General features: G+C 44.3%; 2 protein-coding genes across 6 annotated transcripts in view; one reads left to right on the top strand and one right to left on the bottom strand.

Annotated features, from left to right (window-relative positions):
* The window catches only part of CFAP77 (cilia and flagella associated protein 77), a 52,197-nt gene extending 45,736 nt beyond the window's left edge, over nucleotides 1-6,461 (bottom strand). The window contains exon 1 of the mRNA XM_065648769.1: nucleotides 6,333-6,461. Coding sequence (XP_065504841.1) covers nucleotides 6,333-6,461 — 129 coding nt within the window. The remainder of the gene's footprint in view (nucleotides 1-6,332) is intronic.
* Nucleotides 6,462-6,752: 291 nt separating this feature from the next.
* TTF1 (transcription termination factor 1) lies at nucleotides 6,753-16,938 on the top strand. 5 transcript variants are annotated; one of them, XM_065648585.1, is made up of 17 exons: nucleotides 6,753-6,802; nucleotides 7,927-8,027; nucleotides 8,211-9,065; nucleotides 9,158-9,415; nucleotides 9,504-9,746; nucleotides 9,856-10,092; nucleotides 10,201-10,434; nucleotides 10,559-10,863; nucleotides 11,697-11,947; nucleotides 12,344-12,529; nucleotides 12,803-12,881; nucleotides 13,171-13,301; nucleotides 13,821-14,049; nucleotides 14,356-14,445; nucleotides 14,651-14,716; nucleotides 15,381-15,466; nucleotides 15,920-16,938. In XM_065648585.1, the coding sequence occupies exons 3-17, from the start codon at nucleotides 8,223-8,225 to the stop codon at nucleotides 16,078-16,080; spliced, it is 3,399 nt and encodes a 1,132-aa protein (XP_065504657.1). In that variant the 5' UTR covers nucleotides 6,753-6,802; nucleotides 7,927-8,027; nucleotides 8,211-8,222; the 3' UTR covers nucleotides 16,081-16,938. The 5 variants fall into 5 exon arrangements, 4 of the variants coding, with proteins under 4 accessions (XP_065504657.1, XP_065504658.1, XP_065504660.1 ...); XM_065648586.1 differs by lacking the exon at nucleotides 6,753-6,802 and adding an exon at nucleotides 6,843-6,994 and having other exon boundaries at nucleotides 9,859-10,092; XM_065648588.1 differs by lacking the exon at nucleotides 6,753-6,802 and adding an exon at nucleotides 6,843-6,994 and having other exon boundaries at nucleotides 10,204-10,434.
* Nucleotides 16,939-17,767: the final 829 nt, after the last annotated feature.

Here is a 17,767-nt window from a genome sequence, read left to right as displayed (position 1 = left end):
TGAGACAGACAAACTAAAATCTGATCCCTGCCCAAATTTTCAATAGACACATTGATTCCAAACAGCTGAGAGCAGGTATGAGGGAACAGTTATTTAAATCAACAAAGGGAACACCTGAGGGATGTTATCTAAATGCTTGTGGAAGATGCTTTGCAGGGTGGAGATGCTGCCAGCAGAGTTTGCCACACCTGGGGCTCTCGGTTCACCCAGAAGCAACTGAGAGAGATCAACTGAGCCCCCAGGTCACTGGAGGAGAACAGAGATGATGGAAACTGTGGAGACCTGCGCTGTCTTGGCATGCTCCGAGCGTGGATGCTCCATGGAGAGGGAGCAATTTTGCTGTTGGTCCCAGCTGTCACACCGACACCTGCACAGTTTCCAATGGCTCGTACAGCCACCCTCTGAGCATCCAGCGATGGGTGTACGTGTAAGGAAGCCTTTACCACCTTCCCTCCCTGCGCAGGTGAACGGTCCTTGCACAAAGGTGGATGAGGATTACAAAGGTGAGCGGTGCCTCCTGGCTCTGCCTTGAGAAAGGGCTTTGTGAGATGGGAGCATCATTCCAGGTTCACCTTGGCTCCTCGCTATACAGGTGCCCAGAGAGCTAAAGATGATGAGTGGATTTGGAGAGAAGGTTTAAAAAAAAAAAAGGAAGAAGGTGAGGGTTAAAGGCTTCACGATGGAGCACAACATCCAGGTGTAAAAGCCCTGTTACAGCCACAATGCAGGTCTATTAATAAAAGCTTCAACTCCAGAGTGATGGAAAACCTGCCCTTTCAGTAATTACTGTTGCAAGAAATGTTTGTGATGAATGCAGGTTACAACTCAAAGTTGTAATATTATTTTTTTACACCATACATTTGTCCATGTTTGTCTCTTGCATAATTAGAGCTTTTTTTTTTTCCCCACAATGTGACAATTTGAGTTTGATAAAATGCCCCTGCTTCCTTTTCTTAGCTGTCCTTTCTACGGATCACTCCAGAAACCAAAATGAATTTGCAACCACTCTCAGCAGCGCCTTGCTCTGTGACAAGTCAGACGGCTCAGAAATACTTCATTATAAGGTTTGATGGCGTGAAAGGAAAAAGAAAAATGTGGTGAGTTATTTCTGCCTTTACTTGGTACCCAAGCAGCAAGTGGAGTCCCATGGCCACCCATCTGGTTCTCTGCTGTCACCCACCCCAAGCTGCTCTCCCTGGCCATGGAGGAGGCTCCGGAGTGACCTGGGGTGAGCTGTCCCATGTGTCCCCTTTTTCCACTGAAAAGGGCAGTTCAGCCTCTCTGGCCTGGTAAATCCTTCCTCCGCTGGGACTGCCAAAACCGAGGCTATGAGTAGTGGCATTTTAAGAGGTTTTGCAAGTTTTTTGATCATATATTCTTCCTCTGGAAACGGTAGCTGCTGAAATTTTATTGCCTGAGTTTTGTAGCTTTTGTTCAATCTTATTTTGGAAAAAGAAAACAAGAAAAAAAATCCAGCCTCAGGGCTGGAGAGAAAAGCTTAGGAAAACTAACCCTAAATGGCCTGGCATTCAGACCAATAAAGACTGGCATCAGTTGTCATGTAAATAACAAGCTTTTAAAACAAATACTGTGCATTCCAGCAGTGCTCAAAACTGTCTGTTAAATGTATTTTTCCTGCAGCCTGGATTGAGACCTGGCACTTTTGTGACCTGCAAAGCACCGTCACCATCCTCCTCCTTAGAAATGCCAGTTCTGAAACAACTTTTTGATGTCGAGAGATGCAGTTTGGCCTCTGAAGAGTAGATGGATTCCTCTCAGCTCTGAAGGTGTTTTATGGAGAGCAGTTCCTCGCTTTCTGCACATTCCACTTTAGCAGGTAAGAGGATGCTTTGGCACATGGGTCTGGCAGCTGGGATCTCCCATTCGCCTTCACACACCAGGGATACAAATGTCCAATGCCAAGCTGGTGACACGGTGACTTTTGCAGTGATATGTTGAGCTTAACTATGGCATATTATCCAAATGATGGTAATATAAATGTAACCAAACTTGTGCGGGCCATTTTTTCTCGAGTGCACATCAGGCGTACTGGGGGTTAAGCATGATGAAATCTTGTTTCTGGCCCAGAGCTGCCTTATTTTGTAATGCAGTAGTTTTCAGTAAGTTTGTACTGAAAAAAGTGCTCGACTAAGGTTTTTACTGGTAAAAACAAACAAACCAAAAATGCTTTGCTCAGATTTTTTACTGGCATCAGTAGATGAAACACTTTCCTCAGTTTTATGCTGCAAGCAAATAGATGTTGATAAACTAAATTAATTCCTTGATTAATTAAAACACATCGTACATTCTGCCAAACAAAAATTAGAGCATTCATCCCCATAGATTTTTATGTGAAAAGATGATGGTTTTAATCTGTGATAGCCGGTGTGTGTGGACACATCCAGGTGGGAGGATGGGGCTGGGCAGAGCTGGGGCAGGAGGGTCAGCCAGAAATTCAGGCAGTCGCCCGTGCCGTGGTCTCTGTTCAGATTTGTGATGCCTCATGTAGAAGATAAATGAGAGAACTGGGAGGGAAAGCAGAGGATCCTGTTGTTAGGTGCTGCAAAGCCGGAGGTGTCTCACATTTGCACTAAGGTTTTGGGGACCGAGTGCTAGCTGGAGGAAGATGGGGCAGTGTCCCATCATCACAACTGGTCTTCAGGTTCTTCTGTATTTGCTGTCCCGTGAACCTTAAAGACAGCTGTTGGAGCTGTGTGTTCCTCAGTGGCCTCCCACGGCTGCCAGAAGCACTTGTCCAAGCAGCATTTTACCTCGAAACCTTTTGTCTCCTTCTTCTAAACCATCTTTGCGTCCTCAGTTTTCAGGTGGCACTGCACAGTGGGATGGTTGGGACCTGCTGGCCATCCCCTTTGGCAGCTATCTCCAAAATGCCTGGTCCCCAGGGCTCTCCCGGGGGGGTAAGAGATCCTAGACTGTGGTTAGAAACATCGAGATGTAGAAGAGGGCCAACACTGTGAATATGCCACTACTGGTGCGTGTACCAGTGCCAGTGCTTACCCAGTAAACTGCCGTCTCACCACTGTCACCTCCTGGCAGCGTAGGACACCCTGGTAAATTCGGCATTCAGTGGGGTACAATGCAACATGGAAAGGCAGTTGGCAGGGGGTCAGTAGTTCGCTGCACAGTCTTTACAACATAATTTGCCATGAGGTGAAATTACCGCTGGTGCCAAGAGTAAAAGCATCCCTGTTGACAGCACAGTTACTTCAGATGGATGCAGTTCTCTTTACATCCCCACCGACTGGGTTACTGTGAAGAATACCCTCTTGCAAGGAAGCCCTGAGAGAACAGTAGTTATACAGAATGCTAAAATTTAACCGCACTTTTTCTCAAAACTTGCTCAAATTTTAGTATCACCTGGCCAGATAGCAGAAATCCAGATTGGGTCTTATTAAAACATTCCATGATTTATAACTGCTCAGAATTCCTACTGCCAGGATGCTCTGCAACAGTTATGCTGAGGAAAAACTCAAACCCTAAAGCTGGGACTGAGCAAACTGCTGGACCCAAGGGGAAAAGGCATCAGCTGAGCTCTAAGGACAGACAGTTCCCAATGTTCCCATCCAGACAGGGAAAACTCCCACATAAATCAACGTAATCTTAATGACCACAGATAATCACAGAACCTTTCAATCACAGAACCACAGAATCACAGAATGTTAGGGAATCCCTAACATTCTGTGATTCTGTGATTGGAAGGGACCTCCAAAGATCATCTAGTCCAATCCCCCTGCCAGGGCAGGAACACCTGGGTGAGGTTACACAGGAAGGCGTCCAGGCAGGTTTTGAATGTCTCCAGAGAAGGAGAATCCACAACCTCCCTGGGCAGCCTGTTCCAGTGTTCCGTCACTCCCACTGAGAAGAAGTTTCTTCTCAAATTTAAGTGGAACCTCTTGTGTTCCAGCTTGAACCCATTATCCCTTGTCTTACTGTTGGTTGTCACCGAGAAGAGCCTGGCTCCATCCTCGTGACACCCACCCTTTATATATTTATAAACATTGATGAGGTCACCCCTCAGTCTCCTCTTCTCCAAGCTAAAGAGACCCAGCTCCCTCAGCCTTTCCTCGTAAGGGAGATGCTCCACTCCCTTCATCATCTTTGTGGCCCTGCGCTGGACTCTCTCCAGCAGTTCCCTGTCCTTCTTGAACTGAGGGGCCCAGAACTGGACACAATATTCCAGATGAGGTCTCACCAGGGCAGAGTAGAGGGGAAGGAGAACCTCTCTCAACCTACTAACCACCCCCCTTCTAATACACCCCAGGATGCCATTGGCCTTCTTGGCCACAAGGGCCCAGTGCTGGCTCATGGTCATCCTGCTCTCCACCAGGACCCCCAGGTCCCTTTCCCCTACACCGCTCTCTAATAGGTCATTCCCCAACCTATACTGGAACCTGGGGTTTTTCCTGCCCAGATGCAAGACTCTACATTTTCCCTTGTTATATTTCATTAAGTTTTTCCCTGCCCAACTCTCTAGCCTGTCCAGATCTCACTGGATGGCAGCACAGCCCTCTGGCGTGTCAGCCACTCCTCCCAGCTTGGTGTCATCAGCAAACTTGCTGATAGTACACTCAATTCCCTCATCCAAGACATTGATGAATATATTGAATAGTATTGGTCCCAGAACTGACCCTTGAGGCACTCCACTAGATACAGGCCTCCAACCAGACTCCGCCCCATTGACCACGACTAATCTACCTGCTACATATACACTACAGGATCCTTTGTAGGTTACATTTGTAGACCTGGGATTTACAGCACTGATGGGTGGTTTATATAATAACTATTTCAATTTAAGGAATGTAAATGCATTGTGAAGATAAGTAGCATCAACCCAACCCCTGCAATTATCCCTTAGCGTACCTTAAATACCATATAATTATGTGATCTTCTGAGTCGTATTCCTGCATCACCTGAAAATGTATTTTACTAGCATACTTCTCTAAAAAAGGCAGAAACAGTTTGGAGAGATGGGGAAGAAGTGGAGCTGCCTCTTTTCCTGTGCAGCTGCCTGCATCCCAAGGAGGTTCATCCTGCCTACGTGTGTCCACATCAGCTCTTTCTGGGGGGCAGCAAGGTGAGGAAATCTCACTCCAATTCCACTTCTAAGCAAAGATACTGCCGTTTCCTATTAAACTTACAGGATCCAGAGAAAAGAAAGTAGAAATTTACAATTTGAATAAGCAAAGCTGCTTTTGAGTTATGATGCAAACCCGACTTTTTTATTTTTGTTGCCTTCCTAATATAATTTCCAAATCGATTTTTAGTGTTTCATTAGGGGAAAAAAAATGGTTCAATGTCGCAAGACTCAAATTTCCCGTTATATTCAAAATTCCAAAATTTTGTGGCCGACTGCCGAGCCTGCCTGTGCCGGGGTAGAATCACCAAAGGAGTTCAAGCCCTGAATTACCGCAGCAGGGGCGGAACAGCCGCGGTTGAACCGTCCCCGCTGCGGGAACACGGCGCTTTGGAGCAGAACCGGCTGCCCCCGCCAGGAGAAGGGGAAAAGCGCAGGCGGGGGAAGCGCTGGGGGTCAGCCGGGGGTCCCACTCCCTCCGAACCACGATCCCGAACACCGAGGGGGCGGTTTGTGCCCCGGTGGGGACGGGGTGGGAAGGAGCAGGTTTAGGGCACGAAACTGTTCTGCGAGTGCCATCCAGGGGACGAGAGCTGAACTTCAGCTGCTGGCGGGGGGGCTCCTGGGAAGATGGGGGGGCTAAAGCGGTACTTTCTGTGCTGGGGGATGTTGAGGAGGAGGCGCTGAGGCTTTCTAAGCCCCCCCTGGAGCTCAGCCCATCCTCAGGGCGGGGGTACAAGTGAAGCGGTAAAACGGAAATGTCAGAAGTGTGTGCAGTGACCGTAACCTCCACAGCCAATATAAAAATCCTAATTTAGGCCGTCACAGTTTGTGTCCCCCGCCCAGGGCCCCTCTGCTGGCAGAGAACAGCTCCAGTGCCACCTCTGTCCCTGTCCCCGAGCGCTCCTCAAACCGCGGGGCTACTGCTTGGAAAAACACCCGAGTCCCGGAGGCGAAACCATCCCGGGGCTACCGGGTGTTTAACGGTGATAAAACACCAAAGAGCAGCGAGAAAACACACCTTTTCCTCTCCTCGCCATATAATTTAGTGTGGGGGGGAAAACTTTTAAACTGTTGCCACCCTCCAGGTGCTTTGACGCGAAACTTTGCTGTGTGGCTGCGGTGACCCGGGGCTGCCCGTGGGGACGGTGGCACCCCCCACGTCCCCCTTGGCGTCCCGTCCGCCGCTACCGGCGCTAGGATGGGAGGGGAGGGAGCGGGGGCCGCCGGGGCTCACCTTGAGGATGCGCGGGTTGCGGAACATGCTGTCCCGGGCCAGCCCCAGCCGCTCGTTCTCGCTGCCCGGCTCCACCTCGGCCAGGGACAGCGGTGGCCGCCGCGGGGGGGCCGCGCCGCCGCCCGCCATGTCGCCGCCCGCCATGTCGCCGCCCGGGCCGGGGGGAGCCGGGGCTGAGGCGGGCGGCGTTGTCCTGCCCCTGGGCGAGCGGCGAACCGGGACGATCCCGCCGTGGAGCGGCGGCTCCCACCCGTGAGCGCTGGCGGGGCGGCGCTGCCCCGTCTCCTAGCAACCGCCGGGCGGTGCTGCCCCGTCTCCTAGCAACCGCCGGGCGACGCCTCGGGTCCGTTGCTCTGGCGGGCCCGGCCGGGAGCGCTTCCGCGGGGAGGGCGGAACGGAAAGGCCGGTGGCGGGGCGGGCGGGGGAGCGGCGCTGTGGGCGGACGCCGGGAGAGCGCGTGCGGCGCGGAGGTGAGGCGGGAAGCGCCGGTGGGACCGTTACCCCGGTACCCCCGCGGGGGCGGCGGGCCGGGCGGTCCCGGCCGGGAGAGGCCGGCAGAGTCACTGAGGAGACTGCGGCTTCCCCGCCCCGCGCCCCTCGAGAGGCCTGCGGTTGCACCGGGCTCCTCCCGCGCCCCCCGTAGTTCCGGAGGGGGGCGGAGGGTAACGGCGGGCGGGCCGCTGCGGGGGACGTGTCTCCGGACGGGACGTGCGGCGGGGCCCTGGCCTATGGTCCGGCCTCAGGCTGCCCGCGGCCTCGGCCTGCGCCCCGCGGCCTGGCTGTGATCGGGGCTGGGGGCTGTGGGGGTCGGTGTCCCCAGAGCCGGGGGGGCTGTGGGGGTCGGTGTCTGTGCCCAGAGTTGTGGGGGTGCTGGCGGGGCTGTGGAGGTCGGTGTTCCCAGAGCTGTGGGGGTCGGTGTCTGTCCCCAGAGCTCGGGGGGGCTGTGGGGTCGGTGTCTGTCCCCAGAGCTCTGGGGGGGCTGTGGGGGCCAGTGTCTGTCCCCAGAGCTCGGGGGGGCTGTGGGGGCCAGTGTCTGTCCCCGGAGCTCTGGGGGGCTGTGGGGTCAGTGCCCCCGGAGCTCGGGGGAACTGTGAGGTCGGTGTCTGTCCCCAGAGGTTTCAGGGCAGCCCCTTCCCCGTGGCAGTGAGATGGTCACATCTGGTGCTGGTCAGTGTTAGAAGCTTCTGGGAATGTGAAATTCTGTGTCTTGTGTTTCAGAGATGTTGGGTTGTTGCTTTATATATTTTTCTTTTCTTAATGTGCTGGGTGTAGAAAACATGCTGAAAATACTTCCTGCCTGCTCTGTGTAATTGTAGTTTTCAGAAATGTATTTGTTCTGGTTAAAGAATCAGTTGGAGCCAGCAGGTCCTGCCTGGGCTGGGCCCTGTTTGAACATGGGCAAAGCCAGTCAGAAGCTTCTAATTGGAGAAGGTGGTTTTATTTCTGATTACTTTAGTATATCTTTGTTACTTTTACCTCATTGCTGTTTCAGTGCTATGAGCAGAGTTGAACAGATCAGTCTGTTGTTGCTTAGTTATTCAAAATCAACCTTAAGCTAAGAGTTACTAAAGTGTATCTCTGTTGTTACATACAGGAAGGCAATTTTAAGGCTGAATACATTTGTGATGCGCGTCTGTTTGATGAAGAAGGTGTCGCTATTTCATAGTTACTTTTCAAAATTAGCTGGATTGAAAAGTAAGTATCTTTATGTTTCTAAGATAATATTGAGTGGTTCCTTAGTATTTTAATGTTTTGGGTGGGTTTTTGGTATGTCTTTTTTTGTTTGTTTTTGGTGTTTGGTGTTTTGGTTTTGTTTTTTTACTGTGTAATGGTACATAAATCATAGTGCTTGAGTAAACCTCATGTCTTTTATTTAAGGTAAGAAGAAACATGACAGAAGAAGCAAGTGCAGATGATATTCAAGTCCAGGATTTTCTCAAGAAGAAGAAGAAAAAGAAGAAAATACACAAAGAGCACAATGAGAAACATGAAAATTATGAAAGAGAAAGTGTACAAAATGAGGAGCTTAGCTGTACTTCTCCAGTGCTGCTTGAAGATCGAGCAGCACAGAGTGGGGAAGGCTGTAAAAAGAAGAAAAAACACAAAAACAAGGGAGAGGAGCAACACCCTTCATTAGGTAATTCTTGTGTAGAACTGGAACATGACATTAGTGATGAAACTGGAGTGGATACTTCCCAAAAGAAAAAGAAAAAAAAGAAGCATAAGTGTCATGATAGTACAGATCAGCAAAGTGATATAACTTGTGTCACAGTAAATCAGCATCTTATTGATTGTTGTCAGGAGATCAATGCTGATTATGTTTATGAAAAGCAATCTGCTAAGAAGAAAAGAAAAGAAAAATCGCCCGAAGGAGATGAAGTATATGAGCGGTCTACCTCAGAAACATGCGATAAAAATGACAATGAAAGATCAAAAAAGAAGAAGAAAAAGAAGAAAAGAGAGAGAAATACTGAAGATATGCAGGAAGACACAGCTGTAACCATTGACCAGTCACTGTTATCTCCAAAGAAAAAGAAGAAAAGGAAAGACAAAGACTTGCCATTACCTGCAGAAGAGGTTGACGTGGCAGCGCCCCAGCATTGCCATGGAGATGGTGACTGTGATTCTTCTCCTGCCGTGTGTGAAGATTCTCCGGATGTACCTGCTAATTTTTCTAAGCTGAGTAAAGCAGCTGATCAATCTCATCAAAAAACTTCAGTGTGTACTAAAAAGGTAGTAAAATGCCAAGCTTTTGTCATGGAAGCAAGCTCTTCAGAATCTGATGAAGTGTAATTTAGTTGTGGTTTGTTTTGGTTGTTTTTCAGGAAGACACAGCTGTCACTGTTGACCAGTCACTGTTGTCAACTCCAAAGAAAAAGAAGAAAAGGAAAAAGAAAGACAGAGTCTTGCTGTTATCTACAGAAGAGGTTGATGTAGCAACGCCCCAGCAATGCCATGAAGACGGTGACTGTGATGCTTTTCCTGCCATACATGAAGATTCTCCGGATGTACCTGCTAATTTTTCTAAGCTGACTAAAGCAGCTGATCAATCTCATCGAAAAACTTCAGTGTGTACTAAAAAGGTAGTAAAAAGCAGAGCTTTTGTCATGGAAGAAAGCTCTTCAGAATCTGATGTAATTTAGTTGTGGGCTTTTTGTGTTTGCTTTTCAGGAAGACACAGCTTTAACCATTGACCAGTCACTGTTGTCATCTCCAAAGAAAAAGAAGAAAAGGAAAAAGAAAGACAGAGTCTTGCTGTTATCTACAGAAGAGGTTGATGTGGCAACACCCCAGCAATGCCATGAAGACGGTGACTGTGATGCTTTTCCTGCCATACATGAAGATTCTCCGGATGTACCTGCTAATTTTTCTAAGCTGACTAAAGCAGCTGATCGATCTCATAGAAAAACTCCGGTGCGTGCTAAAAAGTGTGTAAAAAAGCAGAGCTTTTGTCATGGATGAAAGCTCTTCAGAATCTGATGTCATGTAATTTAGTTGTTTGGTTTTCTTTGTTTGTTTTAAGCAGGAAGACACAGATGTATCCATTGAACAGTCCCTGCTGTCAACTCCAAAGAAAAAGAGGGAAAAGAAAGGCAGAGTCTTGTCATTACCTACAGAAGAGTTTGTTGTGGCAGCGCCCCAGCAATGCCATGAGGATGATGACTGTGATGCTTCTCTCGTGCGTGAAGATTCGTTGGATGTACCTGCTAATTTTTCTAAGCTGACTAAAGCGGCTGATCAATCTCATCGAAAAACTTCAGTGCGTGCTAAAAAGATAGTAAAAGGCAGAGCTTTTGTCATGGGAGAATGCTCTTCAGAATCTGATGTCATGTAATTTAGTCGTTTGGTTTTCTTTGTTTGTTTTAAGCAGGAAGACACAGCTGTATCCATTGAACAGTCACTGTTGTCAACTCCAAAGAAAAAGAAGAAAAGGAAAGACAAAGTCTTGCCGTTACCTGCGGAAGTGGTTGATGTGGCAACGCCCCAGCAGTGCCATGGTGACTGTGATTCTTCTCCTCCTGTGTGCGAAGATTCTCCGGATGTACCTGCTAATTTTTCTAAGCTGAATAAAGCAGCTGATCGATCTCATCGAAAAACTTTGGTGCGTGCTAAAAAGATAGTAAAAAGCAGGGCTTTTGTCATGGAAGCAAGCTCTTCAGAATCTGATGTCATGTAATTTAGTTGTTTATTTTATTTTGTGGTTTTCGTTTGTTTGTTTTCCCCAGGAAGACACAGCTGCAACTGTTGGCCAGTCACTGTTATCTCCAAAGCAAAAGAAAAAAAAGAAAGACAGAGTCTTGGCATTACCTACAGAAGAGGTTGGCGTGGCCGCGCCCCAGCAGTGCCATGAAGATGGTGACTGTGATTCTTCTCCTGCTGTGCAGGAAGATTCTCCGGATGTACCTGCTAATTTTTCTAAGCCGAATAAAGCAGCTCGTCGATCTCACCGAAAAACTCCAGCGCGTACTAAAAAGGTAGTAAAAAGCAGAGCTTTTGTCATGGAAGAAAGCTCTTCAGAATCTGATGAAATGTAAGTTTAGTTGTTTGGGTTTTTTGTGTGGTTTTATGTTTTCATGTTTGGGGGTTTTTTTTCCACCCCCTCCCAATATGTTTCTCTGATTTGGGTCCCAGATTTTTCTTTAGTCTGTATTGTATGCATTTTGAAGAACAACTTCAAAAACCTTTACAATATGTTGAGATGTTACAGAGACCTCCTTTAAGAGCTTAGTTATCTTGTGAGGATACAGTGAAAATTTGTAATAGTGTATTACAATTGCCTTTAACACAGAATATTTTATTCTAGTTAACACCTGTAGATATAGAAATAATTTATGTGCAAGCAATTCATATTCAGTTAGAAAAAACAAAAGGGGGGGTATTTATAGTGAATAGATGCATTTTTACCAATCAACTGGTGAGGTCAACCAAAGAATTTAATGTTCTGTGCAAAGAAATGCTCATGTAAGTAGTGTTTACTGCTTTTATAGCGCGTAGAACCCACCATAAGAGCACTAGGAAGAGACCAATGGAAAAGTTCTGCATTGTCAGTGGTAGCAAGAGACACTATTTCCTCTGTATGTCCATGTGTGAGAGTTTTGTAGGAAAGGTGCAGATTTTCCAAACTTCAGCAAGCTTTTTGAATATTGGAAGAAAAGTAATTTGATAATAATAAGTAATAAATAATAAATTATGTCTGTGTTAAAAGATTGGAATTACAAGGGGGTGGCTGTGTGAAATGTTGCTCGTTCTTTAGTTGATGAACATGTTTGTTCTTTTAATGATAGAGATACTAATAAAATCTCCGTTTTGGAGCTCTAGTGGTGTATTTTATTTTACCTTTTTTTTTTTTTTTTTTAATATCAGGACAACAGAACTCTTAGCATCAAATAGGAAGAAGGACCGGAATAGTTCCTTTACTGAAACAGTAACCTCTGAAGAACTTGGTCCGAATGATAAAGAGCATGTGGGCTCGAGGACACGTTCAGCCATGGATTTGGAGGCTGCGAAACAAGAATTGGAAGAGTTTATTCCTCACGTGAGGAGTATAGCAGAGTGTTCAATCAGGAAGATGGCTGGAAAAGACTTAGCGAGGTTTAAACAGTTCAAAGAACAAGGTGAGCTCTCAAAATACTGTTGCAGTGAGAAAGGACTGTGCAGCTGCCCTAATGTTTTGACAGAGGGAAAATAGTTTGGTTTTGCTTTGAGTCTGTTGCATCCATGGGGTCTGGCTCACTTCATTCCAATTGACGTATTTTCTGTTTTTCTGCTTAGCATCTGCTTCCTTATTGTCAAATTACAGCCCAAAGCATGTGTGTGAATTACCTGCTCCCAGCTCATTTGGTTTTTTTCTTTCAGTTTTTTTTTTTTACCTTTTGAATCCGGTCATCTTCTGTTATATATTTGCTAAAACCTATAATGTAATGCACAAGAGAAGAAGGTATGTGAGCTTTGCCCTTTTTTTTTCTTCTTCCTTTTTTTTTTTTTTTAATAAAACTTTCTGTATATTTTAGGTATTGCTGTCAGGTTTGGCAAATTTTCCCAGAAGGAAAACGATCAGATCCGGAAAAATATTGAAGAGTTCTTATCGATTACTGGAATAGACAGTGCTGAAAAACTCCTGTTTACCTCGAGGTATCCAGAAGAACAAAAAAATATCAATTATCTAAAAGCAAAACATCATTTTTGTGATAAACTTTGTAAGTATTTAAGTTCCTCCTTAATCTTACCATGGTCATAACAATTAACATCTTTGAAACTCCTCAGGAGATTCCGCTCAGACTATTTTCTGTGTGTGCAGTTACTGAAGTGTTGTAGAATGCGTTCTCTTGAGTGGCAAGAATTTATCATTGGCAGTGCGGTCATAAAAATGTGTATTACTGGTTTTTGGTTTTGTTTCATTTTGGCTTTTTTTTAAAGTGGTCTCGCTGGTGTAAGAAATGTTTCTTAAAAATGAATCATTTACTTTCTAGCTGAGGGCATACCACGACCCTGGAGGTTGGTATATTATCGAGCAAAGAAGATATTTGACCCAAATAATTATAAAGGGAGGTAAGAGAGTAATTTGAAAGAGTTTCTGAATGCTAATCTTAGTCTGCGATGTTTATTTGTACATTAAAAATGGATATAAATGAAGATCATCTCTCCCATTTGTACTAGTTACTGTGACTAAATTGGCAGTTCATTTTTCTGACTAGTCCTTATCAATTCCTCCGTTCTAAAATGTGACTTGAAATGGTAGTGATGAGTAACATTAAAATATCTATAAAGATGACAGCTCTTTTGAGATATTGGGATGGTTTGAATTTACAGCCGAAGCTGTGCCCATTTCCTCCACTAGGTACACTAAGGCAGAAAAAGAAGAATTAAAGAAGTATCATGCTCTGCATGGCAATGACTGGAAGAAGATTTCTGAGATGATGTCTCGTTCTAGCCTCTCAGTTGCTATGAAATACTCTCAAATCAAATCGGGTATGAAATTTTAAGAAAAAACAATTCATTCTGTCCATTGCAATTGGAGAAGTTATTTTAGCTGTATGTTGCACGTGCCCTAAACTTTAGGAAAAAATCCCTAGAGTGGATTTCCTTTTTTTTTTTGTAATTAACTTATTGTGGTGGTTCTTTTTTTCTAGACCACTGATTGCATTTTCATATGGAAGGGTTCAGAACAGTCTCTGATAGAACAGGGAAAAGAAGTGGAACAAATGCAGCTCTTTATTAGGTAGAACTGGCATCTAAACCCGCTTTCAGGGGGAAGGCGGGGAGGAATTTGGCAATCAGGTTTTAAAAGATAGAAACTAGGGATCAGTGCTATTCTTTAGTGATTACGCTGAACTCTCTGAAATCTGGTATGCAGAAGAGTTTCTGGAAAGTGTGTTAAGAAGCTGGTCCTGTAAATAAGAATAACGCGAAGTTAAGCATTTGATCTTTTGCCTTTTTTTCCTAATAATTTATGATAAATTATGCCTCAACCTTATTTTTCAATTTTAGCTGTTAATTATGGTCGTTGGTCAAAGGAAGAGATCCGGAAGTTAATGCATGCAGTGGAGGAGGTGATTAGGAAAAGAGTGGGAATGGAAGATGCAAATTCTCGTTCATCATCGGAAAAGTCGGGTACAGATCACTTGATTGACCAAGAGACGCTGTACCAGAAATTACCATGGACTGAGATTGAAACTAAAGTGGGAACTCGACATTGGAGACAATGTAAACAGAAATGGTAAGGGGAGACTGTAAAATGTGTTCTGGGGAGTGTTTAACGCCATTCTGCAAAAAAACATTTGTACCATGCTGATTGTTTGCTAACACAGGTAATAAATAGGTTGTAAGATACAGAAGAGAGATTGCAAATGTGTCCGAGACAAAGAAATAACTTTTTGCTCGCTGTGGTTCAGTTTTCTTCTTGCTGGGATAGTGAAGCCTGATTTCTGCTTCTCTGTGGCAGCAGTAGCGTCTTGAAGATTCTTCCTTTTGATGGCTGGAATTTCTTGAAATGACAGAAACCTTTTCTTTTGTGTTTTCAAAGGATGATAATTTTAACAAACAAGATGACCAAAGGACAGCCGTCATATAGGGGGACCAAAGCAATACAGGCCAAGATCAGTCTTATTAAAAGGTATTGTTCAGAGTTACTGGAATGTTTTTTGTGTCTTTTACTGTTGTATTTATAAAAACTTGCAGGGTGAGCAGGGCAGACCTGCAGTTTCATATGGGTTTCACGACTGCTGTTTCTTTGGTCAGAATTGTCCTGTGACTTCTGACTGGGGGAGCTGTGAATTATTTAATTCTGTTTGCAAACTGCTTCTGTTTTGTACTCACAGGTTGCATGAAATGCAAGTGGAGGATTATAGCGAAGTAAAGTGGGAAGAACTCACTGATATTATTGGGTAAACTTCTTTTTTCCCTTTTTTATAGATACAGAGGATAGCTGAAGCAGACAGTCTTAAAAATTCCACAAAGGAATCAAAGTTCTTAGGCCTCTGCAACTATAGAAAATGACATTTAGTTTGGTAATGTACAGTTGGATGTCTTTGCGTAGTGCTGAGCAATAAATGCCTATAAACTCTAAACTTAATTCTAACCACTTCAGGCAACCCTTGCTGGATTCCCAGCGCATTCTGTGCGCTGAAACAGTGTTATGTGGCATGTGCTGAAGTCTTTGATAAGACACTTTTCCAAGTGTTAATTGACCCACAGGAAAAAGGAATGTGTAATATGATATAATAATTTTCTTCCAAACAAAGTGTTAAATATGAAATTATCAATACTGCGAATTCCATATTTTCTCTACAGGGCTTTTTTTCTTTTTCCACATACTCTGTTTCATTGACTATTTCTTTTCACTAAACATGTAATACATACGTGTGATGGCATGGCTTAGGTTCTTACCTTCAAGGGGAATTGCTGTCTTGAAAAACTGTTTTAATTAGGATTTGAAATCCATCCTTTCTGCCTAAAGTGAAGGTATTGTTTGACTGGCATAACTCAGTAACAACTAAACTTTGTAATAATTCCTTGCACCAGTAATTCTTTGAACTCTTTTCTTTTCAGAAATGTCCCTGCAGGCTACATTCAATCAAAATTTTATAGGCTAAAAGTGACCTCTGTCCCTTTTTGGCAAAAGAAAACCTTTTCTGGTCAGTATCTTAGCTGTTTGTGAATACTCCTTAAAGTTTTTGTTTGAATCTAAGAGGACAAGTATTCGAGTTCTATGCTTTCTTGGTTAGCTTTCCCTAAAGTAAATTGGCTAAAATCACAGGCTTTATACTTACTTTACTAAATTCCTTTTTTATTTTATTTTTTTAATAACGGTTTACTTTCAATGGCATCTTTCTGGAGTGCTTATCAACCTCATCTAATACCTTGGCTTTACGAGTTTGTGACTGTGCTTTTTTAGTTGATCTTTGCATGTTTGTGTCTGAGCCACCTTGCAGCCACTGGGATTGCTATGGAATAGTGAGATTTTTTCCATTTAACACTAACAAACTAATTTCTGTCTGTGAGACCCATTTCCCCTGGGCATCCAGCTCCCCTGCAGATCAAATTAAGACTATTTTTTTCTCTTCTTTTTTTTTTTTTTTCCTTCGAAGAAATTATTGATTATCTTTATGAAAAGAAACTTCCAGAACTTGAAGAAATGTTAGAAAGCAGGAAGGGGAAACCCAATAGTTCTGACAATTCAACAGCCACCAACCAGAAAAAGGCTTTCCGACTCAGGGAGATTTTTGACTCCGGTGAAGACAGTGACTAATTGACTGATTGCCTTAAAAACAACTCCCAATCTGCATTTTAACTGCAAAATGGATCTGGTTAAAAGTGGGCGCAGATTAACAACTGCGGGTACACAGGTTACCTAATAATGGAAAAAGTAAAGATGTGATTTTTCTTGTTTCATATTGAAGACTGAGGTAAATACAGTTTTTTGTGTCACCTTAAATTAGCTCTGGTTTTAGAAGTCTTTATTTAAGCATCCCAGTTGCTTTCCGAATGTCTCAAAAATAGTACTTTTTCCACTGCTTTGTTTTCTATGGACTTGAAAGCTGCTGTTTAGCCTTTGTGCATTAACTTGGTTTTCAGAACTTTAAGGGATTTAAAATAATTTTTAAAAATAAATTTGTGGAATTCGGAAAAGGCTTTTAATTGGCTTTTAAATCTCTATGGTAAACAAATCTTAAGACATCTATGTTGATGGAAACAGCACAACTTTTAGGTTGGTCGGTTTGTTTTTCGTAGATACCTCAGTCTTAAAAGCAACTGATTTTTATTTTTGATGCAGACTCGTGCTTTTATCAACCTTTCTGGAGAAAAGGGATATTAGTCCACTGGTATTCATAAACTGTAATGTCATTTCATGCTAATTGGAACAATGCATTTAGAATGTGTTTTGTTAATATTTGGAATACAAAGGCAAAACGTGTATTTATTTCGCCAAGGAGAATTTCTACGTTTTAATAAGTTGACGGGTAACAGGGGGTTGTATTCATGTTGTATGATATTTTGAACTATCTGCCTAGAGTGATTATTTGTAAAGTGACTGAATGAATGTTAAAAGAAAGAAAAATCTTACCGTGCATGTAAAGTATTTTTATGGACTGTTTATATTTCCTGTATGTTGTATTAAAAAGTAACGCAAAAAGACTTGGTCTCTAGCATACTGCTTTTTGATGGGCATTTTGATAAATGAGAATTTCCTTCTTTAATTTCAGTGATTGTCGTTGAAAATGCAGAACTTTAAACAGTGTTAAATAAAGGCCTTGGTGGTGGTTCATCTGGATTGTGACTTATAGAAAGGGTGTTAAATGAGAATTTTCCATATTTAACTGCAGTCTGGCTTTAGTCTCTCTGAAGGTAGAAAACGGTGTGATTTTTGTGAAACTGGCATGACACCCCCTGGGCTGCATCATAAATAAGAGCATGACCCATCCTTCATGTCTGAACAGCACCTAAAAACTCTGGTGATTCAAGCAGATGTGTCACTTTGAGCATTTTTCCTGGTGCGTTAATGGCCTGGATGGTGTTATAGAAAAAAATCCTCAGCTGTGTGTCATTATCAATGATATGTTATCAGTGTCCAGGAGTGTTACAGTGGCAGCAGCTGAAGATCAAAAGCCCTGGGGGGCCTGAAGAAAGGTGAGTTGTCCCCATTTGGCTCCTCCGAGCCCCCAGCCTGGTGGGCAGCGTCAGCCCTGCGAGCTGGAGGGGCAGTAGATCAGGGGTTCGGGACAGAAGCCTCAAATCAAGTGGCTCTGGGGACACGGGCCAAGCCTGAGCGGTGACAAAAACCTTCTGGTTCGGGATGGGTAGGAGCAGCTGCGTTTCCATTGCGCTGCGGCTGTGAGGAACCTTCCCTCCAGGCGTTACTGCTTCAGAGTGGTGGGCCATGCTCTCCTGTTGGCTTGATTGTGCATTTGGGGCATTGGCTTGATTGTGCATTTGGG

Source organism: Caloenas nicobarica, chromosome 19 (genome assembly GCF_036013445.1).
Source record: "Caloenas nicobarica isolate bCalNic1 chromosome 19, bCalNic1.hap1, whole genome shotgun sequence".
Lineage (NCBI taxonomy): Eukaryota > Metazoa > Chordata > Aves > Columbiformes > Columbidae > Caloenas > Caloenas nicobarica.
Note: the sequence above shows the minus strand (reverse complement) of the source record. Positions and strands in the feature narration are given on the sequence as shown.